Source organism: Pipistrellus kuhlii, unplaced genomic scaffold, assembly GCF_014108245.1.
Source record: "Pipistrellus kuhlii isolate mPipKuh1 unplaced genomic scaffold, mPipKuh1.p scaffold_m20_p_12, whole genome shotgun sequence".
Lineage (NCBI taxonomy): Eukaryota > Metazoa > Chordata > Mammalia > Chiroptera > Vespertilionidae > Pipistrellus > Pipistrellus kuhlii.
In genome coordinates this window covers 6985918-7012165 of record NW_023425427.1, presented here as the reverse complement: position 1 = coordinate 7012165, position 26248 = coordinate 6985918, and the positions used below count along the sequence as shown (strand labels likewise).

The window sequence follows — 26248 nt, the reverse complement described above, 5'->3', positions numbered from 1 at the left end:
CATTGGAATATTTTCCATATTCTTGGCACTATTTCGTTTGTTTCACGGAAGGTTTTAAGTTTGGATGTAGTCCCATTTGCCTATTTTTGCTTATTTTTTCCTGTGCTTTTGGTGTCATGTTCAACAAATCATTCTCAAATCCAATGTCATGAAATCTCCCCCCCACACACATGTTTTCTTTTCAGAGTTCCATAGTTTCAGTACAGTTCCATAAACCGGCAATTATTATTGTATACTTCTTGTATTTCCACCAATATATTGAAGAATCTTAGCAGCATGACTTCTTTTTTGGAGTCTGCTTCAAAAAATTGAGCATAAATATATTTAGTATGAAACAGTGAAATTGCAAAGAGGTAAATACCATTCTCTTGTTTTAAAAAGCCAGTATAGCTGGTCTTTTGACTTTATATAGCTAGAGTTCCTCTTATAATAGAAACAAATTTTTCTATCTCTAGCTAAAATTCTTTGACAGATGGAAAATTGTCAAAAATTTCTGTTCTGAGTGAATTTTTAGATAGTAAATTGACATTTCTTTGTAAATTTGGATGTTATTTGAGACAGAATATACCCAAAGTTTTCATGGGGCTGTGTCTTATGCTACACAACTCACTTAAAGCTGAAGATAAATTCTTGCAATTTTTCAAGTTTTGAATCCATTGGTCTTTGATATCATCAGAAACTTCTTGTATTCTATGAGTAAAATTACTTAAAGGATTGGAATTTTCAGTATTTGTAAATATTTTTTTAAGTCTCTTCCTCAAATTTCTGACTAAATCAACCTACTAAAATAATTTCTTTTTATCATCTCTCCATCTAAGATTCTTTTTGTTTGTGTGTGGGAACTCATACTATTTCATAGCTGGCTAAATTTACAAACTCAAATCCTCTTCAAAAGTTGTGTAATATTTTGTTGGAAATTTAGTTCTCATCTCATATGACTAATTTCTTGGATTATTTTTTGACTTAGGAGAGTACTTACCGAATTCACTAGATTGTTGCTGAAAAGTGACTAATATTAGGTATTGTCTTAAATATTGTCTAGTGTGGTATCTTTAACACGTTGATATACAACAAATAGCTTTTCCATTTCATATGCCTTCAGTAAATTGCAATTGCCTTTCTTCATTCAATGTGCATTATGCCCTCTTCCACTCTTTTTACTGTACTAGTCGTAGTACTAGCTTCTGTATTGCACTGAATTCTGCCTCAGTAATATGCCTTCATTTAAAAATTCAGTATTTTTCTGTGTTTTTAAGCTAGAAAACAATTTAATTATTATTAAAGTAGTAAGTGTCTATGATTATGATTATGCTTTACATCAGATTTGGTAAAACTTGTGCTTTCTGCATAGGTGTACTTGAACTTGTGCTGTGTACGTAAAATACACAAGTAAAGACGTTGTGATGTTACTTCAGTGCATAGAAAACAGCTATCTGAACTGAATCTGTCTGTTGATACTGAGTACATTGATGAAGTGTTTACCTGTAATGCTAGAAATAATGCACATTTCCTGTACAAATATTACAATACAACAATAATGTCCTATGCTACACAGTTACAGTGAATTGTAGTTCTACCAAAACAATAAAGTTGTGTTTAATGGAGAAATATCAACTGTGCTTTGTTGTTTGTTGTTTTTTAAAATCTTGAAAAGTCGTACTATCCATATTTCCAGTTCTCAGTAGCCTTAAATGGCTACCATATTGGACAGTACAGAGTTCGGGTAAGCAATGCTAGCCACAGAGATCCCCAAAATCAAAGTAATTTAATTCAATAAAAGCTTATTTCCATGGCAGCCTTCCAGCATTTATTGCTTTCCAACATTTGTAGCTAGGCCATCTGGAACATACCACCTCCAAGGTCCCAGAAGCAGGGAAAGCAAGAACTGGAGCTTTATATGATGTGCAGTGACTGGCTGTTGTTCACTATGAAATGTTCATTCTCTGCTGCTAATCCCATACTATTTACATGTACTTTATTAGGTAGATCAAACTCATCACAACCACCATTTTTTAGATAATGAAGGCAACATACATTTTTACTAAATGGTTAAAAAGAAATTAAGTAATCATCCAAATGGTTCCTAGGTTCTATGTGTCATCTTTTCATGCTTTCACTATTGTTTTCCCCAAATTGTCTCCTTTGAGCATTCCCATAAATGCAGCTGGCATGTTCTCAAATCCTTCAGTGACGTATTCCTCGTACTGGATTTTACCCTGTATCAAAACAACAACAAATATAATAGGTTAATGTCATATTCTAAGTGATATACTCTTCTCATTGCAACAATAAATTTATCAGGCACATCGCAGGACACTTGGAACTATAGCTGGAGCTCCCTCTGCTCTGTGAACTGGCATCACCTTGGGGCATGATCCACATACACAGCGTATGTGACAGATTACAAAGTACACATAGGAATTTCATAATAGGCAGCAGATCACAGCCCAGCGATAGGAGAAATGACACAAGGAAGTGATTAAGCAATCTCTAACTTACATGAAAAGTTTTATAATGTAATGATCTCAGAAGAGGTGAAAGTATCTGGAGAAGGGCGGACCCTGTAGGGTGTGATCTGTGCTCATCCTTCTCAGGACATAGCCTCACTGCTTCTCTCTGAACCCTGAGGAGGCAGAGCCTGTTCAGGAAATGTAAGTGCCATGATGATCTGTCTTCTCTTCCAGCCAAGATTCTGTTAATGTGTGCTTAGCATTCATTTAGTGAGGAAGGATTGTCATTCTCTTCCTCCTACAAGGCTACTGAGTGGGACTAATTCCCTTTTTTTAAGGGGTCTTATGTAGAGTCCTGAGTTACTGATACCATTTTACCCTAATGTATTCCAGTGATAGTTTAGCACCCTTTAAGGACTTATGGAGGGACCATTGGCTTGAGGTCCCTCAACTATTAAGTAGGAAAACTGGCAATTGCACCCTCGACTAGAAAGTCCAAGCTCATTCCTGCACTTGACGAGGCAAAGAACCTGGGAAGAGTTGAAATCTATAATCCGTTTTAAAGGTTAAAAGTAGAAGATGAATACTAATATTAAATGTTAATAATGTGGAAACTTTGGACATAGGATATAAGTTATATGGGAACTCTGATTTTTCTGTAAATTTAAAATTATTCTAAAATAAAAAATATATTTGAAAAAGGGGAGAGATGAGAAAAAAAATAAGATGAGAAGTTTGGCTAATTCACTAGTCACTTAAAGCTATAATTAGGTTCACCCTGTTAGAGGGACGCATTAGGGCCACCAGCACAGTGGTTTCTTGGCTGTCAGCTGTGACTGAGGTAGCAGCTAGATTCAATTTCACCAACAGGGATAAAGCGGCTGCACACAGGGAACTTAAAAATAATTTTGCTCTTCCCAGCTTCCTGGAATGAGCCCAGCCCAGCACTACAAGTGTTAGCTGGGAAAAATGCCAACCTCCAATGGTTAGCAGAGAAGCAATTTATTTCTTCAAATTGGGAAATGATCATAAAGCCAGGAATTAGGAAGTGTGATAGCAATTTCCTCCTCTAAATAGTAAAATAATGCACCTTGTTTATTCAGATCTCTATTGACTAACATTCTACATGGCGGGAAAATGATCCCAGCACAGGACAAAGGGATTGGCTGGCTTCTTCCTCCTCTCTCTCTCTCTCTCTCTCTCTCTTTTTTTTTTTTTTTTTTTTTTTTTTTGGCTTCTTCCTTTTCTAAAGGCAGGGCTGTAAGGAGGCTCTGATGTAGGACCTTCATCCATTCGGTACTATTCAGCTAATGCCTTCATTGATGCACACACTCTAGGTGCTAAGGATACATCAGCAGACAAAATGCGTGAACACTGCTGCCTGCATAGAGGTTATATTCTCATGGGGGGAGACGGGCAATAATTAAAGAAGTGAATTGTAATATATGTCACATTGAAAGATGATAGTTGTATGGGTAAACGAAAAGGAGGCGCAAGAATGAAGGGGATTACAATTTAAAATGGGGTCACTGTAAAAGTTCATTCAGAAGGCAGTTTTTAGCAAAGACGAAAAGGAGGTGTGAGAATTGAGCAGTTACAGAGGGGTAGAGCGGCAAGGGGAGGGACTGCATAGAGTGAGCAATGTGAGTAAACACTGAGAAATGAAATTAGAGAGATATTGGGGGCCAGATGGCTGACAGCCTTGTAGTTTTATTCTAAGTGAAATTGGGATTTCTGCAGGGTTTTGAGCATAAGAATGACATGGCTTGATTTGTGCTTTAAAAGGTTGCTCTGGCTGCTGTGCTGGGAATTATCTGTAAGGGCACGAAGGTGGGACACCAGATGGAAGCTAACACAGCATCCCAGACAAGTGGTGGCCTGGACCAGGGTGGTGGGAGGTGGGAGGAGTGGCCACATTCTGTGTCTAAGCATTCTGGCGAGCCACCAGAATGTTGCAGCAGGTTAGACATGGATCCGAATGAGAAAAAGAAAGGAGCCAAAGACGATTTCAAGGTTTTTGGACTGAGCAACTGGAAGGGTAAAATGGCCATAACTGAAATGGCAAGGTCTATCAAGGGGGCAGGTTTGGCAGGAAAGATCAAAACATATTTCGTTTTCGACATGTTAAGTTGAAGGTGTGTATCCCACATTCAAGTGCAGCTAGCTGTCAAGCAGTCCAGAGCTCGGGAGAGGGGCCGGCAGGAGACAGACATTCAAGAGCTGTCAGCCTACCTACATGTAAAACTGTGAGCCTGGCCCTAGCCGGTTTAACTCAGTGGAAAGAGCGTCGATTCTGGTCAAGGGCATATACCTTAATTGTAGGCTCGATCCCTGGCTATAGGCAGGGCATTGTGTGCAGGCAAAGGCAACCAATCCTTGTGCCTCTCTCACATCGATGTTTCTCTCTCTGTCTCTTTCTCTCCCTTCCACTCTCTCTAAAAATCAATAGAAAAATATCCTCAGGTGATGATTAACAACAATAAAAACAAACAAAAAAACAACCAGGAGCCTGGATCAGCTAACTAAGGGCAGACAGAGAAGAAAAGAGGCCCAGTGACCAGTGCAAAAGCCTGATGTGTGGATTTCAGAAAGAAAAGAACGGCCGAAACCGGTTTGGCTCAATGGATAGAGCGTCGGCTTGGGGACTAAAAGGTCCCGGGTTCGATTCTGGTCAAGGGCATATGTCTTGGCTGCAGGCATATCCCCAGAGGGGGTGTGCAAGAGGCAGCTGATCGATGACTCTCTCTCATCGATGTTTCTAACTCTCTATCCCTCTCTTCCTCTCTGTACAAAATCAATAAAATATATTTAAAAAAAAAAAAAGAAAGAAAAGAAAGAAAGAAAAGAACGACAGGAACTGCAGACAACACTTCCGGGTATTTTGCTATAAAATAGGGAGCAGTGACATGTACTTGAAGATGTATCTACAGCGTCCAAGGGGAATGGGAGCTGGTGTACAATTGGAGGGAGTGGCTCTGGAGCCCCTTACCTCCGAGACCCATTTCATCAATTCGTTCAGAGCCTTCTGGCTGGCTTCTCCTTTCCAGCGGCTGACAATGAACCCCTCCATGCGGAGCTGCTGATAGATAATCACCTCTGGGGGCGGGCCTGTGAAGAGAAGGGCACATTTGGGCGACAGGGTCCAGGGAGGTGGCCGGGGTGAAAACAAGCACCGACTGTTCTCTCACTGCTCCCCCTTCCATTCCCTCCACTCTTTTCTGATCCACAGGGCTACCCACCAATCAATTTTGTGGTCAGCAGAGTAATGGCCCCCAGAGATGTCCACATCCTAATTCCCAGAACCTGTGAAGATGCTACTTACAGGGCAAAAGGGACATTCAGATGTGATTAAGATAGGAACTTAAGGTGGGGGGATTTTTGTGTAGTATATAGCTGGGCCCAGTAAAATCACAAGGGTCCTTGTAAGGAAAAGAGGGATGGAAAAAAGTCAGAGTCGGGGGGAGGGGGGGAGTGATGATGGAAGCAGAGATCAGAGAGAGAGAGAGAGAGAGAGAGAGAGAGAGAGAGAGAGAGAGAGAGAGAGATTAGGCAAAGAATCAGACTCTCTTCTGGAGCCTTAAGAGGGAACACAGCCCTGCTGACTCATTTTAGACTTCTGACCTCTAGAACTAGAAGGGACAATACATTTGTGTTGTTTTAAGCCACCAAATTTATGGTCATTTGTTACAGCAGCAACAGGAAACACACGTGGAGTCCTGGCACAGTCACAAAGCCAGAGAATGGTCCTTTTGGACGTGCCAGAAGCAAGGCCCACCCAAAATTTCCCAAACAGTTCTATAGAATAGAAAGAGATCCTGAAATGCAGACACATTTCTGCGCCACCCAATCAGTTTTAGCTTAGCATCAATTAGAAAAATAAAGGGGGGACTCTAGCTTAGCATCGATTTAAATATTTTGATAGTCACTAACAACTTATTAATATCTGATGCCATATATGTGAATCTTCTCCTTGTCTAGTCTTTCTACAGCTGTGCCATATGCAGAAGCTCATTACCTGGGGGAAGTGGGCGAGTGCTATTGTAGGTAGAGATGGCCCCACATATAGCAATTCTTCCAAATTTCTTCATTTGGGGGATAACAATGTTTGAAAATTCTCCACCTACCTAAACAGGGCAAAAACAAAGAAACAAAAAACAACAACCTTGATCTAAACACTATAAGATTCAAGAAAATAGTTTAAAATCATCATTTCATATTACTTATTTAACAGCAACAAAACTGATTGAATTAGCACAGTAGAGAAGAAAATTACATTTGGAAAAAGATAATAGGAATTGGGCCATTTCCATTTTATTAAAGGTACAAACATTATATAAGTTGTATTTTTCTATATTGCGAGGTTCTCTGATCAGTTCAATAATCTCATTGCCCTACCTAAAAGTTGGGGAAAGTACTCAAATGCCATATAAAGAACAATGTTGGAAGACTCACATTTTTCACTTTCAAAATTTACTACAGAGCTATATTAATCAAAACAATGTGAGAAAAAAATATAGGTCAATAGAACTAAATTGAAGTTCCAAAAACAAACTCTTACATTATGGTCCATTGATTGTGATATGAGTGCCAAAACAACTCAAGAGGGACAAGATAGTATTTTCAACAAATGGTGTAGAACAACTGGATATCCCCATGGAAGAGAATAAAATTGGACTCCTTCCTTATACCATACCCAAAAATTAACTTAAAATGCATCCTATACCTAAATGTAAGAGCTAAAACTATAAATCTCTTAGAAGAAAACAAAAAGAGTAAATGTTCATGATCTTGGGTAGAGTAAAGCATTAGACGTGACACTAAGGGACAAAAGAAAAAATAATGGAAAACTTTTGTGCTTTAAAGAACACCATCAAGAAAGTGAAAAACAACTAAGAAAAAGAATAGGAGAAAATATTTGCAAACTATATACAGTGGATCCTCATTATTACTGGATTCCATATTTGTGAATTGGACTACTTGCTAAAATGTATTTATAACCTCCAACTCAATATTCACAGGGGCTTTCCCTGGTCATTTGCAGACATGTGCAAAGCAGGGAGAGAGATGTAAAGTTACCAGCAAGGTCAAGCAAGGCCATGGCTTTGACTTCTTTTCTCAGCTCTTAGATCATCAGAGGGTGAAGACAGTAGGGGGCAGTGCAGTTTAGTTCAAGAAGCTCTGCTCCTGAGCCATTTGATTGGGTATAAACTCCAACATTGGGAGGACTAGTGAGGCAGCCTCAGGCAAGTTACTTTACATTTCTCTGACTCTCCTATTCTCTTTTGTAAAATAAATAAAATGGAAGCTATTGGTAGAGTTGTTTTTAGGATTTAAGATTATAATCTATGTAAAATATATGCATGTATGTACATACTTTTCCAGGAGCAATGAATGGTTCAGTGTTTGTATGACTTAATAGAACATAACTACCAGGAATACCAAGAACTGACAATATCCAATAAAGAGACTTGTATCCAGAATGTATGAAGAAGCCTTTACAACTCAACGAATAGCCCGATTGAAAATGGGCAAAGGATTTGAACAGACATTTCTCCAGAGAAGATATACAAATGGCCAATAAGCACATGAAAAGATGATCAATGTTAGCTATTGAAGAAATGCAAATCAAAACCATAATGAAATTATCACTTCAGACCCACCAGAATAGCCATAATCAAAATGATGGCTCAAAGTATTGGCAAGGATGTTGGAACTCTCATACGGTGCTAGCAAAAATGTAAAATAGTGCAGCCATTGTGCAAAATAGTTTGGCATGTTAAACATGAGGTTACCATATGACCCAGCAATTCCATTTGTAGGTGTAGATCCAAGAAAATTAAAACATATCCACACAAAAACTTGTACGTAAATGGTCATAGCGGCATTATATAACAGCCGAAAAGTATAAATAACAAATGTCCATTAACTGAAGAATGGATAAATAAAATGTGATATATCAATACTATGAAATATTATTTGGCCACAAGAAGGAATGAATCACTGATACATGCTTCAACATGGATGAACCTAGAAAACATGCTAAGTATAAGAAGCCAGTCACAGAAGACAACTTTTGGGGGAAAGTGGAAAGTGACTGTTAGTAAGTACAGCATTTCTTTTTTAGTGTGATGAAAATGTTCTAAAATTGATTGTGGTGACAGTTGTACAATTCTGTGAATATACTAAAAACCATTACATCCTACATTTTAAATGGGTGAATTATATCACAATAAAGCTATTTTTGTTTTGTTTTGTTTGTTTAAAAAGGCATATGTGCTTTAGTCACAGATTTTAGATGGAAACTCCAGAAGTATATTCCTTGTATACTTTGTTAGTAAATCAGATTTTAAGTCTAATTTGTACTTACATTATCAAAATAACAATCGTAACCATCAGGGGAAGCTTTTTTCAATGTTTCTTCCAAAGACTTGACTGTCTTGTAGTTAAAGGCAACGTCATATCCAAGCTTTTTAAGGTAGGCAACCTTATCATCAGACCCTGCTGCTCCAACAACTTTGCAGCCCTAAGTAGGGAGGGGTGGGGAAAGGAAGTCATTTATAAATTACAAGCACAGACCAACCCCACCCTCCTACTCCAGTAAGGTCAGGTTCCCCGAGAATACCTTCTGAGGTGCTGAGCCACATATATGAGAATACCACGATGGGCCAAAAGGCCCTATCAGTAAAACTAGTCCCTGAACCATCCTATAACCCAAGAATAACTTCAGTTTGCCTCTGACTGCCCAATAGATCCTTTCTATGTTTATGATGTTTGCAGTTCATTTCAATCTGCTGGCTTGACAACATGTTCATTTGTCTCTCTTGTGGGGTTTTTAAAAAAATGAATGTTTTGTATTGATTTCAGAGAGAGGAAAGAAGAGGGAGATAGAAACATCAATGATCACAGAGAATCCTCAGTCGGCTGCCTCCTGCAGACCCTCCACTGAGAGCTAGCCTAAAACCCGGGCATGTGGCCTGCTGGGAATTGAACTGTGACCTCCTGGTCATAGGTCGATGCCCAACCAATGAGCTATACCGGCCAGGCCCTCTCTTGTTTCTTTATTTTGGAACTTCTCTTCCTTTGCATGCTATCTCTTGGTGCAGTCATCCTTTAACTATTATTTTGACTCAGTTCTAGGACTCTCATTTCATAGATAGCCCTCCTGGTAACTGTCCCCTTATTGTTTGATTTGACCCAAAGCATTAGACTAAATGCTGCTTAATTTGCAAGATTGGATACTGTATTGGCACGTAGAAAGTAGCTCCTCAGAAAGCTCTCTTATATTCTGAATGGATCGTGAAGACCAAGATGAGCCACTATGCACTGTCAGTTAGGGAAAGACCTTTGGGTTCATACATGGATCTGTACCAACAATGACTTCTATCCACCTACTTTTCCCATCTTTTCATGATTCAAGAAAAAAACTCTTGCAAAAGCTCCATCCTCTGTCTTTTGTCCTTCTAGCCTTATAAACTCACAGGATGATCTCGACACTTATGACCTCAATGCTTCCTTCGTGCAGATGTTTCACACCTTTTCTATGAACATCCAACCACCAGGTTTTATTCTTTCCCCCCCAAATATCCTAAAAGCTGGCTCTGATGTCTAATCTCTACCTTTGATGCATCACAATTTCCATCTGAATTCTTGTAAGGGCCTCCTAATTGGGCTTCCTGTCTCTAGCACTTTGTCCCTGGAAACTATGAACGAAGGCAATGTAATTTCTATAAAATGCAGAACTAATCCTGTCTCTCCTTTAAGGATTAAGCTTTTTAGTATGGCAGTGCCCAGTGAGGTTTCTAAAAGAACAGGTTTAGAGATAAGTCCTATCAAACTTTTGAAATAAATATGCCTTACAGTTTAAAGAAAACATTTAACATTTGATTATTGGAAATATTACTAATTTGTTTTGTAAGTCTAGCATAACCCAGGCTGAACATTGATAAGTTCAGAACAAAAAAAAAAGCCCTCCAAACCAAACTTGTCTATAAATATAGTGCAAAAATTCTGTTTAAAATGCGATAAAATAAATTCAAAGGTACAAATCCATAATTTCCATAGGTAAATAAAGCTTATTCCGGGAATGCTAGAATGACTCAATACTGGAAAACTAATGTAATTCGTTAACTGCAAAGTAAACCTGATAAATGCTGAAATAACACTTGATAAAATTCAATATCTATTCATATTTCTTTACTTACTTGAAAATAAATTCTTCCTCTAACCTCTAAGGTAGCTTCATTTCTTATTTGTATCCCAAGCTCCCGTTAACACTGGAGACCACCCTGAATCCTTGGCTATTGGTGATAGTGCTGTATTCATCTGTATTTTACTTAACTCTTTCCTGATTCTGCATCCCAGTCTCTGGCAAAGGATCAGCTAAGCCAAATCACTTGGAACATTCCTCTCTGTGACATATCCTGGCCATGTCTGAGCTGCCTCCGGCTCACCATCACATCGGATCTCTTGAACACAGACACCTGCCTAAGTCAGAGCAATGTTTCCATGCCCTATTACCTCCGCTCTGAGTTGGCGGCAGCAGCCTTCGCATGAGGGCTTTCTTTTTGGCTCACCTCATGGCCCTCCTTTACTGTTTGGGACAACCATAAGAAGAGAAGGTAAAGCTGTAACAAGAAATGTTCAGCAACCACTATGACAGAAGCCTGACTGGTGTGGCTCAGCATCTTCTCTTGCACCAGAAGATTTCAGTTCGATTCTGGTCAGGGCACATGCCCAGGTTTCAGGTTCAGTCTCCAGTAGGGGGCAGCCAATCAGTGAGTCTCTTTCATCATTGATGTTCTCCCCCTCTCCCCTCTCCTTCTCCCTGCCTCTCTGAAATCAATACAAATATATTTTTTAAAAAGTAATAATATTCATTTTTCCTTATTCTCCCATTTCTTATTCATTCCCAATCTTCAAGATCCACTAGACTAATCTCTAAAACTGAGGAAGGTCTGCTACATTCACTGCTGCATTCCCAGTGCACACTGTGGGTGCTGAGTATGTGCTCCCAGGGGAAGACACTTACCTTGATCTTAGCTATCTGCCCCACGACAGAGCCCACGGCTCCTGCTGCCGCATTAACCAAGACGGTGTCTCCACTTTTTGCACCACAGATGTCGAGCAGGCCAAAGTAGGCTGTTAGGCTGAGGAGAGAAAATTAAAGACATGTGGATGAATTTGCTGCTTTCCCATATACGTAACTCATTCAGATACATACCAAAGACCTTCTTAGACTGCCATGGGTCGAGGTTAATGGTCGGCAAACCACACCTCGCGAGCCACATGCGGCTCTTTGGTCCCTTGAGTGTTATAACGCCACTTCTTCAAAATTGACTCGCCCAGGCCGAAAACCAACTTCTGCGCATGGCCCATGAAGTTTCAATAGCACTGTATGTGCGTGTCCGCACGTGGTATTTTGTGGGAGAGCCGCACTCAACGGGCCAAAGAGCTGCAACTAGTAGAATAATCTGTGATTCCTCTTCGTTATTTAACATCCAGCTTCTCTTACTCCTCAGGGAAAGATGGAGAAGGATACCGATGCAGAAAACCAAGGCAGACTGAACTCCCTCCCTTTTAGAATTTTGAAATGGAGGCAGAGCTGAGTGATGTGTGAAGCCAGGACCTTCCCAGGGACAGGAGAAGCTGGTGTCTTTGCGTTGCCGTTTGCCAGCTGATTGAGAGGGATCGAGCCCACATTGCTTCTCAGCCTCGCTTCCTCTTTGTACCTGAGTGTCACTGACCTGACTTCCCCCCGCACCCCCCTCCCCCGCCTTCTTTCCTTTAGTTTTAAGGCAAACTCGAGCCTAGGCCACTCTTCTTTCCTTCTTCACCCCACCATCTTCTCTAATCAGCCCTGAACCTAGAATGTGTTATCTCTTCTCATTGACCACGTTCTGGACAAACCATTTTGGAAATACGGCGTGTCAGGCACTCAAACAAATGGCATCCAGACTCAAAGCTCACCCTGGCATGCCGAGTGTGCCCAGCATCAAAGACAGAGGTAATGTGCTTGGCCATGCTGCAGGCTGCTTCGTTAGATCTTTTCCGTCAGAAATGGAGTGCGATGTCCAGCCGGAAGGAGCCAGTACTACAGTTCCTGTTGGAAAGGCTGAGTTTTTACTTTCCACAACTCTGAAAGACAAAGCACGTCAGGACCTGTGAAACCTCTCGCCTTCAAAGAGAATGGGGATGCTGTGTGGCTCGTTGTATACAAAGAACACTGAGGTTGGTTTTCCAAGAAGGAATAACCCGCCCACATCTCTCCAGCTTAATTCTTAGCCATTGGTCTCTCCTTCTTCTACCAAATATAGGGGCCATCAGACAGGGACGCTCTCAATGGGCCCAGCATCGGTCCCTGTGCTATCCCACTTCTCTTCTGTCTAAGCAAAAGGTGTCCATCTTCTGTCTCCCGGCGCCCTGGACACCACCTGCTGTGTTCTTCAGGGGTCACCCTCCATTTCTGAATCCTTTTTCTCTCCTGAATCTGTAACATTTTCCTCCCTACTGTCCCTCCCTTGCCCTCAGCGTAAAAGAATGCTCACCTCTATTTTACCATCCATTTCCTCCCTCCCTCGTTCCTCTCACTTCTTTGCTTCCCATTCACTTGATAACCCAATGCACCACCCCCACTATATGCCACTGAGGCAGTGGTTCTCAACCTTTCTAATGTCACGACCCTTTAATACAGTTCCTCATGGTATGGTGACCCCCAACCATAAAATTATTTTCGTGGCTACTTCATAACTGTAATTTTGCTACTGTGATGAATGGTAATGTAAATATCTGCGTTTTCCGATGGTCTTAGGCCACCCTGCTAGCGGTTCTTAGCCCTAGTCAGCTTGGCCTTGTGCAGAGTGGTGGCCTGCAGACTGAACAGTCATGGGTTTGATTCCCGTCAAGGGTTACAGGCTTGATCCCCAGTAGGGGGCGTGCGGGAGGCAGCCAATCAGTGATTCTCATCATTGATGTTTCTCTCTCTCTCTCTTTCCCTTTTCCTTCCTCTCTGAAATCAATAAAAATATATTTTAAAAAAAAGATAGGTAGAATACTTATATACTACAAGCAAAGGACATCCATAACATATTGAGAAAGGCAATTTGCTGAAGGGCATTTAATCCCATTTTTAAAAATTATAGATATTAGTATTTGTACTGAAATTTTTTTGAAATAACATTTACAACAGTCCTCTCTAAGGTTGATGGGGAACTGTCAGTTTCCAAGATACAACTTTTTTGTTTTATTTGAATTTCTACAAAATAATTATGAACTGGACAAATAAAATTTTTTTTTCTTTAGTAATTAAAAGTAAGTATAGCAAAGTGAAGTTGAAATGATGACAATTTTACAGCCTTTCTTCCCTTCCCATTAGTCAGGAAAAGAACAGAATTCCCACATTGCTTTGAAGATCAAACAATGAGTGAACTACACAAGCTGAAGAAATTATGAGAGCAATAGACAGAGATGGGCCCCCGCAGAAGGTACAGGGGAGACATATTTTCCAAACACTGGGATAAATGGAAATATTTACCTGGCCACTTGCTCCCCCATCAGCGTATCACCCTCCTTCAATTTGTTGGCTGCCAATCTGGAAAAAAAATAATTCATGCTTAATATTATACATAAGAGCATCTGGGAAAAGTTGTCTTGAGTTTAAGACAAATGGAAAACCATTGGGGAAGTGTGCACAGACACCTGGACTTGCAATTGGTACCTAAAGGGGGATGGCCAGACTTGTGGGACTGAACCTCTAATCTGTGGGATCTAAGATAGTGTCAGAATCAAGTTGAATTGCAAGCACTCAGCTGATGTCTTAGCTTTGTATCTCTATCAATCAGCTAGGGGGAAAAATTACTTAAAGGAAAGATGACTATATGGATTACCTAGGCAAAAAATTACTGCGGAGCCCTAACCAGTTTGGCTCAGTGGATAGAGCGTCCATCTGTGGACTGAAGGGTCCCAGGTTCGATTCCAGTCAAGGGCATATATCTTGGTTGCGGGCACATCCCCAGTAGGGGGTATACAGGAGGCAGCTGATTGATATTTTTAACTTTCTATCACTCTGCCTTCCTCTCTGTAAAAAATCAATAAAATATATTTTTAAACAAATAAATAAATGAAACTTTAAAAAAATTACTGAGGTGTGTGTGACCTATGAAGGCTTTTATTCTCTTCCCTCCCAGAGAATTTACTGAGTACTCAGTTTGAGTCAGCCGCAGATCATCCAAATTATAGGAATATTGGGAAATAAAGGGCAAGAAAATCCAATTTTAGTCGTAGCATCTTCCTCTACTCAAATTATTTGCCAGTACTGAAATGGACAAATTGGAGACTGGTTTCTTTTTTCTTTAAATTTTTTTCTGCAAGCAACTCTGGTGAGCAATGAGAGGCAAACTCTGGACATAAGATAGGAAATAATTGTCAAATCAAGAGGCCAAGGTAATTCCTCACCAAGCCTGCAAAAGAGGAGCACCCACAAATCCCATCCCTCTTACTGTCCTGGGAGGAAAATGACGGTTCTGAGACAGTGGGATGTTTTAAAAGATGAACTGCTCCAACAAAGAGTCTAACGCACAGTGTAAGAATTCTTAGGGAGGAAGTAATACCTCATGTAAGGATCCACAGTGAGGAACAGAGCTTCCAGCAGGACCTCTACAAAAGAAAGCATCCCACAGGCAATTAGAACTGAAGGCCGGACGCCTTCGTTGACATTCTAAATAAACACAGGTCGTCTTTCAGCTTCTGGGCTGCCCTGGTGTTGTATAATAGGTCATCATCATCACATTTGCATAGCACTCCATGCTTTTCATGGGTTACTTCATAGGATATTCTCAACAATGACTGTTTCCACTTTATTTATGTTTAGGTTCCCATAACTTGCCCCCAGGCCACATTTGTAACCACTGTTGCAGTGCTCACTTAGGGTTTCATTACAGTTAGGATTACCAGTTAGGATTAAAGAACATTCATGTTGTTAGCCTGAACCATATCGTAGACATTCTATGGAATTTTGAAGCTGAGTCCTGGCTATCCCAATGTAAATGGGGTTATCCATGCTACTTGATTACATGCTCTTTTCACAAAGCTTACCTACCTGTAAACACCTCTTATAGACACTCTTTAGAGCACATGTGTCAAACACAAGGCCTGCGGGCCAAATCCGTCCCGCCAGGCCTTGCAATGTGGCCCGCACCGTGTTGTCATCACTGCACTCCGCTGCGTTTCCATCACAATGACAGTTTATGACTGTTCAGTAAACCATTCGGCCCGCGATTTAGGCTGGATTTTAGATTTTGGCCCCTTCTCTGATTGAGTTCGACACCCCTACTTTAGAGTCTGCTCTACAAAGTAATTGTTTCAAACATGTTAAATTTCCCTTAGATTTCCTTAGGTTTGACTTGACCATTTAGTTCCCTCAAGTGGACAGGAGGCTCCTCAATGAAGGATGAGGGTTTTTAGGTTTTCACCTCCTTGTCTCTTCACAGGGATAGTCTGAGCTCTGCATACAAACTGTCTCTCCCCCACTGTCATCATAGGGTTCACCAGGCCAGAGAGAAAATCCTCCCATCGATCAAAGTCATGAAGAATAGCCCTAACTGGTTTGGCTCAGTGGATAGAGCCATCCCCAGTGGGAGGTGTGCAGAAAGCAGCTGATTGATGTTTCTAACTCTCTATCCCTCTTCCTTCCTCTCTGTGAAAAAAAATCAATAAAATAAATATATACATATATATTTAAAAAGTCATGAAGAATAATGCACCCAAGCTCAAGTGTCAATTACCAAGAAAAAAGAGAGATCCAACATGACAGCGAGGCTTCACACAGAGGACTTTGAAAAAGTCTCTGTGGCAGATTGAGAATGACTACAAATACCTCCCATCTCTGTGGGAGGGTCTCCTGGCCAATCCTCCATCAAGAAGTCTATTCCTGCCCTAGCTGGTTTGGCTCAGTGGATAGAGTATCAGCCTGTGGACTGAAGGGTCCCGGGTTCGATTCTGATCAAGGGCACATGCCGGGGTTGTGGGCTCGATTGCCAGTAGGGGGCATGCAGGAGGCAGCCAATCAATGATTCTCTCTCATCGTTGATGTTGCTATCTCTTTCTCCCTCTCCCATCCTCTCTGAAATCAATAAAGACATATTAAAAAAAAAAAAAAAAAAAAAAGGTCTATTCCCTTTTCTTGACCTGGGCTTGGCTATAACTTGCTTTGACACATTTATTAGCAAACATGACACAAGTAGAGGTTTGAAAAGTACTTACAGACTGCCGATTTGTTACTCTAGATTCAGGAGTCCACCGTGGAAATCAAGAGCTCAAACTAGCTTGCTAGGAAGGCCACCCGGGGGAGAACTGAGGCCACAGAATTATGTGCTAATAAATGGCTGTTGTTTGAAGTTACTAAGTCTTGGGGTAGTTTGTTATGCAGCAAAGTTTGATTGATACCGTCTCTTTCCATTCACACCATATGATATGACTTACCTCCATTTTTTAGGGGTGGGAGTTCAACTGTCTTCAGCTCAAAGTTACTGTTTGTAGGGCTGCCTTCAAAGTGCTTCTTCAGGGTCCAGCTCTTAGCATGAACCATCCTGAAACTCCTAGAACACAATAGTCAAATGTCACAAAGGGACTGGGTTATTAGAGCTTGCTAGCCATTGCACTGAGGCCAGACAGCAGGGTCTGCCCATCACTGACTCCTCCTCATTGCCATTTAGCATCAATCACACTTGTTTAGTATTCTGTATGTTTTTGTTGCTGTGCTAAGCACTTCCTATTCATCCTGTCATTTCATCTTCATAAACAGAAGATAAATTCCCCTACAGAATGACATTGTTATTATTAACAGCATACAGCGCACAGAAAAGCAAACTGAGGCTTCCGAGAAAACCTTCAAGGCATGTAAACCAGCCTAGAAATTCTTCCCAACCATCATGAGACTACTGAACGCCTACCTGGTATGCAAATATTCTGTTTCTGCCCCACATGAAATGAATCCTAAGAAATACTGTCAAACACAAAGAACGGACTACAAGTCCATGCACATCTTTTAAATGATTAGAGCAGCGATTTCCAACCTTTTTCAACTCCTGGCACACAAACTAATTGCTCAAATTCGGTGGCACACACACACAAAAAAAAGTATTTTTTGCTGATCTGACAAAAAATAGGTATAATTTTTTAAAAAATATATTTTATTGATTTTTTTACAGAGAGAAAGGGAGAGAGAGAGTTAGAAACATCAATGAGAGAGAGTCATCGATCAGCTGCCTCTTGCACACCCCCTACTGGGGATATGCCCGCAACCAAGGTACATGCCCTTGACCGGAATCGAACACGGGTCCCTTCAGTCCCCAAGCCGACGCTCTATCCATTGAGCCAAACCGGTTCCGGCAAAAAATAGGTATAATTTTGATTCATTCACAGTGGGTGGCGGTTGTCCTTTTTTTAAACAAATTATTTCAGAAAGCAAGGGAGAGGGAGAGAGAGATAGAAATATCAATGATGAGAGAGAATCATCAATCGGCTGATTCCTGCACACACACACACACACACACACATACACACACACACACACACACACACACACACACACACACACACACACGGCATGCTCTTTGACCTGGAACCCAACCGTGACCTCCTGGTTCATAAGTACAAGCTCAACCACTGGGCCACACTGGCCTGGCTGTTGTCATTTTTTTAAATTTGACATGGAAAAGAGGCCAATGCCCCTTACTAAATAGTCAGGTACTGCATTTTTTGAAAAATTCCTGCAGCACACCAGTTGAAAATCTCAGAGATGGAGCAATGCAATGCACTCTAAGACTGTCTCAGGAACCCTTGAACAGCAGCACCGGGTGGCGCTGCCGCTCCGCCCCATGTGCAGGCGGGAGTTTTCTTGGGCAAATCAAACAGGAAATCAAGGATTTGCTGGGGTTTAACTTTGCTCCCACCCAAAACCGAGAGATCGTCCCCACTGCTCTGAATTGCGCTGCACCGGGTGGGAACGCGCCTTCCCTTCTGTGAATCAGCACTAAGCGCCCGCAGGCGCAGGCGATTTCCCGCGGCCCCAGCACTCGCCGGGAGGGGACACCTGTGGCCGGGAGGGGACACCTGGCCTGGAGGAGAAACACTGCGAGAGGAGCGGCGGGACCCGTTCCACCCTCAGCCCCCTCCCCACCCCACCCCGGCCTGCAGCGGCTGAGAACTGTGAATTCACCGCCTGGGAAAGGGCCTGGCCGCAGAGGGCGGAGCAGTTCAGCGAGCATCCCACCGACCCGAGCAAGCGGGCCGGGCGAGTGCCTGGCACGCCGCCCCGGGCTCCCCCCTCCTCGCCCGCTCGTACCCGTGCCCAGGAATGGAACGCCGACCCCGCCTGGCCTCTCCTTCCACCCGCGGCCCAGTTTGGAGCCCCGGAATCCTCTCCAGCCCGCGCGCTGCCCTCCGGCACCCCTTCCCGACCGCCCGCCCCCGGAACCTGCGGGGCGCAGGGGCGTCCGAACTTGTGGCATCGCTTCCTCCGAGCGCGAGGCCGGAGGTTATGCAGCAAAAGGAGGCGGAGAGCCACGAGCAAACGCTCCGGCCAGGGGGTCTGAAACTCAGCAGGAGGAAAAGCGTGGCCGGGGTGGGGTCTTTACTTACTAGACTCCGCACGTTCCTCTACCGGAAAACTGGAGGGAGCAGTTGCAACTACGCAGCAGAGCGCTCCCGCCTCGGTTTTTGTAGCATTCCAAAGAGGGCGGGGCTTCCCCGGGGCGGGGCCGTGTGTGTGTGTGTGTGTGTGTGTGTGTGTGTGTGTGTGTGTGTGTGTATGTGTGTGTCAGGATGATGCAGCGGAAAGTGGGAAGAGTGGACCAGTGCTGGCCTGGCCCCAGGCTCCTCCTCACCCCTGCGGCTTGTGTAGCATCCCCGCTTCCACCCCCACCCCACCCCCGTGGGTGCCCGCGTGCAGGCGCCCTGCCCACCAGTCCCAGCTGGCCTGGTGAACACTTACTTACCTTGGATGAGCCAAGTCAAGGGTCACCTCCTCTGCGTGTCCTTTTTAGGCGCTTTCAGGTGACAGTGAGCAATCCTGCCACTGAGGGCGCCGCCCCATCCAGCCCTGGGCAGGACCGCTCTGAGACTCCGGATGAGTTCTAAGGGGGGTGAGGTGAAGTGGAGGGAGAGGGGGGAGGGTGCACTAAGTGAAGCCTCTGATTTTTCTATTTTTGGATAGTGAACATTAAATATATTTTTTTAATGAATAAAATGTGTTAATAAATAGAAAATGCTTGGTCTAGTACAGGCCAGAGGTGAGCCTCAATGAACGCTAGCTCCTAGTACAATTGTTTGACCTCCCCACTGACCCCAAGCCAGTGCCAGGCAAGCCGCACCATGGCAGGGCTGCTGAGACTAAGAGCTTAGATCTGACATTCACATTTGTACCCTTGCACCTACCTGTATCATTTAGGAGATTTTTTTTTTTCTTGCAAGTTACACAACACTCACCCTGGGTTAAAAAAATGAGGCAGATTTATTGGCTTATGCGACTGGAAAGTCCAGAGGTAAGATGCGCTTCAGGGCTGGTCTGGATCATGACCTGGCATCTTCCATCCGGATTCACTGCTTTCCCGGCATCGGCGTCATCTTAAGGCTGGCCGGCCTCATGGAGACTGAATGGCTGCAGCCACACTACTAACCTAAGAGAGAAAAATATCCATGTCCCCAACGTACCAACAAAAGTTCCCAACCTCTCATGGATCGGATTGTTTCTAATCAATCTCTTGCCAATTAACGACTACTGGAAAGCTTAGGTCTTGGTTACCTAAACCAGTCATCCGCAAACTGTGGCTCGGGAGCCACATGTGGCTCTTTGGTTCCTTGAGTGTGGCTCTTCCACAAAATACCACTGCCTGGCTGAGTCTATTTTGAAGAAGCAGCGTTAGAAGTTTAAGTTTAAAAAATTTGTCTCTCAAAAGAAGTTTCAATCACTGTACTGTTGATATTTGGCTCTGTTGACTAATGAGTTTGCCGACCACTGACCCAAACTAATCACATACCACTGGAAATAGGATTACTTTTTTTTTTTTTTTCCTCTTTGTCAGGCTTTGAATGAACAAGGTACTACATGAAAGATTCAGAACTCAAAAAAAAAAAAAAAAGACTTGTCAGTTTTCTATTATATTTAAGATAAGGTTAAGTTACAATCAAATGCTAGCTATACAGTATTGTTGGTTTAGCAGGAAAGATCTATTGTCTTCCAAAACTTTCAACAAAATTGTTGAAAGAAACCTGGGTGTCTCTGAAAGAGTGTACGGTACATTGGATTTCTGGGGCTGCAAAAGCAAGGCATCAGAGGTTCAGTGGCTTAAACAATTTATTTCCTCCTGGTATGGAGGCTGGAAGTCCAAAGTCACAGTGTTGGCAGGTCTGGTTTCCACTAAGCCCTTGCTTCCCGGCTGGCTGATGGCCACCCTCTTTCTGTGTCTTCACATGTCCTTTTCTCTGTCAGGGCACATCTCTGATGCCTTTCTTCCCTCAGCATATGTCCACAATACACGCTATGCAAGAACATTTACAAAGAAACAAACTACACATCAAACACGCCACAGTCGTTGCCAACAGTATGAGGAGGAAAAGAGTAGGGAAGGGGGAAATCTATTTTTCAGAGAGAGAGAGAGAGAGAGAGAGAGAGAGAGAGAGAGAGAGGGAGGGAGGGAGGGAGGGAGAGGAGAGAGAATATGGGAATTTGGTAGAACGTGGTGAGAGTACACCATAAACTTTAACTCTGATGAACTCAACTCTCTGGCCCTGTGGTACAAAATCAAACATCAACCGTGAAGAAACCATGACACCCAGCCTCCACCTTCTTTAAGCGGGGTAGGCAAAGAGAGATTTGCCACATCCAGGCCCGTGGATACAGGACAAACTACTTCCTTCTTTCTTATCTGAAAGTCCAAGTGGTGACATCCAATTGCAACATGTCCTTTCCCATTTCGGGCACAGAGAGCTATGGTTTCCTCTGTTCTCTAACAGAAATATTGCAAAGTAACCAAAGTAAAAAAAACAAGGAATATATGATGAATGGCAGAGCACCAGATAAAAAGACTGAAAACTGTCTCCTGCTTAGTATGTCTGGGGGCAGACCATGCTGGTTCCCTGTCCAATATGCACTCGTCCCTTTGCCTCTCCTACACACATCCCCCATTTTGTTCAGGGCAGCCGTGTGCTCAGTTAAGGAACTCTGCTTTCCAGGCATCTAGGTAGCTGGGGTTTTGACAGTTCGGATCAATAAGACATATCCAGAAATGCGGTGGGTATGTCATTATAACAAACCCAACAGATACGCATCTCTTGTCCTTTGTCCAGCCTGCCTGGAATGTGGAGGTGCCTCTCGGTGATGTGATAAACGTTTTTGTGACCATGGAGAAGAAAGCCACTCACTACAGGTGGTGGCAGTGGCAGAGAATAGGAATCTGATTTCTTTTTTTAAAAATGTGTTTTTGTCTATGAGAGAGGGAGGGGGGAAAGGATAGGAGAGAGAGAGAGAGAGAGAGAGAGAGAGAGAGAGAGAGAGAGAGAGAGAGAGAGAGAGAGAGAGAGATCCATTGGAGAGAAGCATCGGTTGGTTGCCTCCCCTATGTGTGCCGAACTGGGAACCAAACACATATCCTGGACATGTGCCCTGACCGGGAATCAAACCGGTGACCTTTTGGAGCCCTGGACAATGTTCAACCAATTGATCTACACCTGCCAGGGTAGGGATCTGATTTCCCGCTTTGGACTCCTTGTTACATGAAAGAAAGTGCTTTACAAGCCATTGTAGTTTGGGTTCTGAACCGGCTCTGACCTCCTGGGAATGGACTAGGCTAAGCCTATGCAACACCCTGGTGAGAATTTATCAAGTCTAACTGTCTTTTAGATGAAGGAACGACTATTATGGCCCTTGTCAAGATTTGATCGTGGATTAAAAAATCGCAATAGTAATATCCTGTTTCTCCGACAGTGTCTTATATTAATTTTTTCTCCCAAAGTTGTGCTAGGTCTTATTTTCAGGGGATGTCTTATCTTTCCATGCGCTAGGTCTTATTTTCGGAGGATGTCTTATTTTCGGGGAAACACGGTAATAAAATAAAAAATAAAATAAAAGGCATGATTTTGAAACATCTGGAGAAATCTGAATATGGACTATAGATTAGAACAGGAGTTGGCAAACTATATATGGCCCTCTGGTCAAATCCAGCCTGCTGTCTATCTTTCTATAGCCTGAAAGCTAAGCATGGTATTTATATTTTTTTAAAGATTTTGATGAAAAATACCTAACATCAAATTAACAGTCTTAACCATTTTGAGGTGTGTAGTTCAAGTATTAATATTTTTCACACTATTTTCTCATGTAACCGAGCTCTAGAACTTTCTCATCCTGCAAAAACAAAACTCTGTGCCTTTGAGCAACACCCCTGCCCCTTCTCTTCTCTCAAGCCCTGGCAGCCACAAGTTTACTTCTTCTATTTCTGTGAGTTGGGATCCTATAGTATCTGTCATTTTTGGTGGCTGGTTTATTTCCCTTAGCATGTTCTCCAGTTTCATCCATTCAGTGGTGTGTGACAGGATTTCCTTTTTTTTTTTTTTTTTTTTTTTTTGAGGCTGAATAATGTTCCATTGTTTGGTCCATTCAAATGACTAGAAAATACAAATTATAGGTTATTCCTATTACATAGATTACTAGAGAAAACCTTTCAATGGGCACCTGGTTCATAGGAAAACTTGTGTTCCTAGAGTAGGTATAAAAAGGAATGAAAAGAGGAAGTAGGTAAAGAAGGAAGAGAAGGAGAGAAGGCATTAAAGAGAAGAGAAGGGGGCGGAAAATTACCCCATGCCAAAACCGGTTTGGCTCAGTGGATAGAGCCTTGGCCTAGGGACTGAAAGGTCCCGGGTTCGATTCCGGTCAAGGGCATGTATCTTGGTTGTGGGCACATCCCCAGTAGGGGGTGTGCAAGAGGCAGCTGATCGATGATTCTCTCTTATCGATGTTTCTAACTCTCTATCCCTCTCTGTAAAAAAAAAAAAAATTACCCCAAATTTTGGAAGGTCAAATTTTGGAAGGAGGCAATATTCAGAGACATTTTAATCAGCTTTAGCTTCTCCTTATTACAGAAAGAAATCTGTCCCAAAGCTTCTTTAGTAAATTTCAAGAATTTTGGGTGAAGGCAATTCTTTTTAGAAGGCTTTTGTTACTTAGGTCGAAGTTACTAGGGATATAAATTTTACATTGTACATTAACAGTTTGCTTTTTTTCCTTGGTGTAACCTTAAAAATAATACCAGTAGGTGCAGAGTTTTTTGTGACGAGGCATTCTCTGAAGTAAAAGTAAATTTAAATTGGAGCCCACAGATCTAGTCAAGCTCAGGGAAAGTCTCTCTGAGTCAGCCCGTGACTTGGCAATTTTCTATTAAGGGTATTTAGTTAGGGAGTGACTCAGTAATTCATTAATCAAAGGTTGCCTTTGCTTTGTTTTAAATCGTGAGTAATAGAAATAATGTTTACTCTTCTCACTAATGAACTGTGCACAAAGACCAGCAGGTAGCTGTGCCAGGGGCGGGGAGACCAGAAGAACTGGATCTGAATGCTGGCCTGCCCCTGACTTGCTGGGTATCTTGGGATGACTTGCATCTTTTTTAGGGGGTGGTAGCTTCATCTGGGTCACAGAGCAGCCCATACATGCTCATGTACCTGATGGAGGCGAAATACAATGGACCTGAGAACAATTTCCAACCGCAAAGGGCCGCACAGCGTGCTCTGTGCTAGGAATAAGCAATCAAAAACACCGATTTCCAAGGAGAGATGGAACTCGCTGACCTATTCGAATTTCTGCATTTGCCCTCTAGATCTACTCCCCAGCCTGCTCTTCACCAATCTGGCCCCTTTCCCCCAAGCTTCGGCTGGGTGTTGGTGGGGCTGGTGATGATTCTTTTTGTAGGTTACTTGGGGTTGGTGATGTCCCTCTTACAAAAGCCACAGCTCCTGGGCACTCCTCCCTCCCTTGTGATCCCTTTGGGCCCAAGCTGGGTGGGGGTGGGGAATCTATTTAGTCCTTTACCACTGTCTGTCATGCCACGTTCAGTGTGGGCACAGAACAGATGACAAGAGGATGGTATCCAGAAGTTGGCCCCATGGCAAGTCCCAGATACAGAGGAATGGTTGTGCCATGAGAATGGTCGCCAGCAAGCATATTAGAGTCTTGCTCCCCCAAGTGTGGTCCCTTAGCCAGCAGCAGCAGCAGCAGCAGCAGCAGCTATGAGCTTGTTGGAAATGGAAATGCTGAGCCTCAGGCCCCCCTTCAGAGCTGCTGGTTCAGAAAGTCCATTTCAAACAAGATCCCCAGGTGATTCAGATGCCCATCTTACAGTTTGAGAAGTATCGTGTTCAAGTTTTCTAGGTGGGGAGCCCAGAAAAGATAGTCTGCTTCTTTTATTAAAAAGTATTTTTAAAATATATTTTTTTATTGATTTCAGAGAGTAAAGAAGAGAGAGAGGGAGAGAGAGGGAGGGAGAGAGAGAGAGAGAGAGAGAGAGAGAGAGAGAGAGAGAGAGAGAGAGAGAGAGAGAGAAGCATCAGTGTTGAGAGAATCATTGATTAACTGCCTCCTGCCCGTCCCCCCGCCCCCTTCCCCCGCTCCCGTCCCCGTGCTCCCCCCCTGCCCCCCACTGGGAATGGAGCCCACAACCTGGGCATGTGCCCTGACCGGGAATTGAACTGAGATCTCCTGGTTCATAAGTCGACGCTCAAGCACTGAGCCAGCTGGCCAGGCTAGTTCTGCTTTCTTAATGGTCACCTGGGTATTAAGGTGCACGTGTACATATACACGAGTGTACATGTGTGTGATCAAAATGACCTGTGGCCCATAGGACTCTCCTCTTCACGCATCACCGTGGGCCACACTGCCCCATCTCAGGAAATGTCTGCCAGCTCCTGCCGGGCATGCTGGGTCCGTGCGATTTGTTCTGGAGTCTCTGCTTGCTCTCTCCTGATCTAGTACGAGGTTAGCATCTTCCTGATCCCATCTGCCCCACACAATTCCACCTTCGCATCTCCTCACTTCCACACAACCACGGGGCGAACTCCTTCCACCAGTAAGGGTTAGGGTTAGGGTTAGTGTCCCACAAGCCCATGGTCCTCCAAAATTCTGTTTGTTTGGGAGTCAAGTTTAAAGGCGAGAGCCATTTCCTGCTGCCAGAGCACTATATGCCCAGCTAGGAGCTTTTGGCCAGGCCAAGTGAGTCGGCGAGAAAGTGATGCATTGTCATTGGTCTGTGGAAGGCCTGGGAGGAGGAACCGCTCTGGGTTCCTCCAATAGCAGAGCCAGAGGGTTCTGCCTGGACACTTCTGGGCAAGCTTGTTTTGGGTGCGGCTGCAGCGCAGCAATGCTGGTGTTGGGCAATGTCCTCGCCGCAGGCCTCACGCTTCGTGATAGGAATAAGGAATGAGGAGCTGGTGGAGCATAAAGTTCAATTTTAGTAACTTATGGGTGTTTTATTTATGTGCTCTTCTTTCCCTTATTTATGTGCTTTTGACTTTCTGGCCTTTTATTGCCATAACTATAGAGGCCTGGCCCTCGCAGCTCTGGCTTTGTCTGGAAACTTGTCTGGACGATTGTTCTGCTGTTCCGTCTAATTAGCATATTAGCTCTTCATTATACAGGATGATAGGAGTGGGTATGAACAGTCCAACTTAGTACAAAGTGCTTCATTATTATTACTCCCTAGTAAATACCACCAGCTTCCTTGTTTCTCTCTTTCTCCATCAATTGCCTTGGCATCATCCCA

The 26248-nt window shown here is 43.1% G+C and overlaps 1 protein-coding gene across 2 annotated transcripts; it reads right to left on the bottom strand.

Moving 5' to 3' along the window:
• Positions 1 to 1154: 1154 nt before the first annotated feature.
• On the bottom strand, positions 1155 to 19225 carry PTGR1 (prostaglandin reductase 1). 2 transcript variants are annotated; one of them, XM_036433035.2, is made up of 10 exons: positions 19086 to 19225; positions 16926 to 17041; positions 15056 to 15101; positions 13981 to 14037; positions 12417 to 12584; positions 11479 to 11596; positions 8818 to 8973; positions 6466 to 6574; positions 5440 to 5558; positions 1155 to 2216 (listed from the first exon to the last, which is right to left on the bottom strand). In XM_036433035.2, exons 2-10 carry the CDS (start codon positions 17029 to 17031, stop codon positions 2106 to 2108), a joined length of 990 nt encoding a protein of 329 aa, XP_036288928.1. In that variant the 5' UTR covers positions 17032 to 17041; positions 19086 to 19225; the 3' UTR covers positions 1155 to 2105. The 2 variants fall into 2 exon arrangements, with proteins under 2 accessions (XP_036288928.1, XP_036288929.1); XM_036433036.2 differs by lacking the exon at positions 19086 to 19225 and adding an exon at positions 17396 to 17560.
• Between the last annotated feature and the right edge of the window lie 7023 nt (positions 19226 to 26248).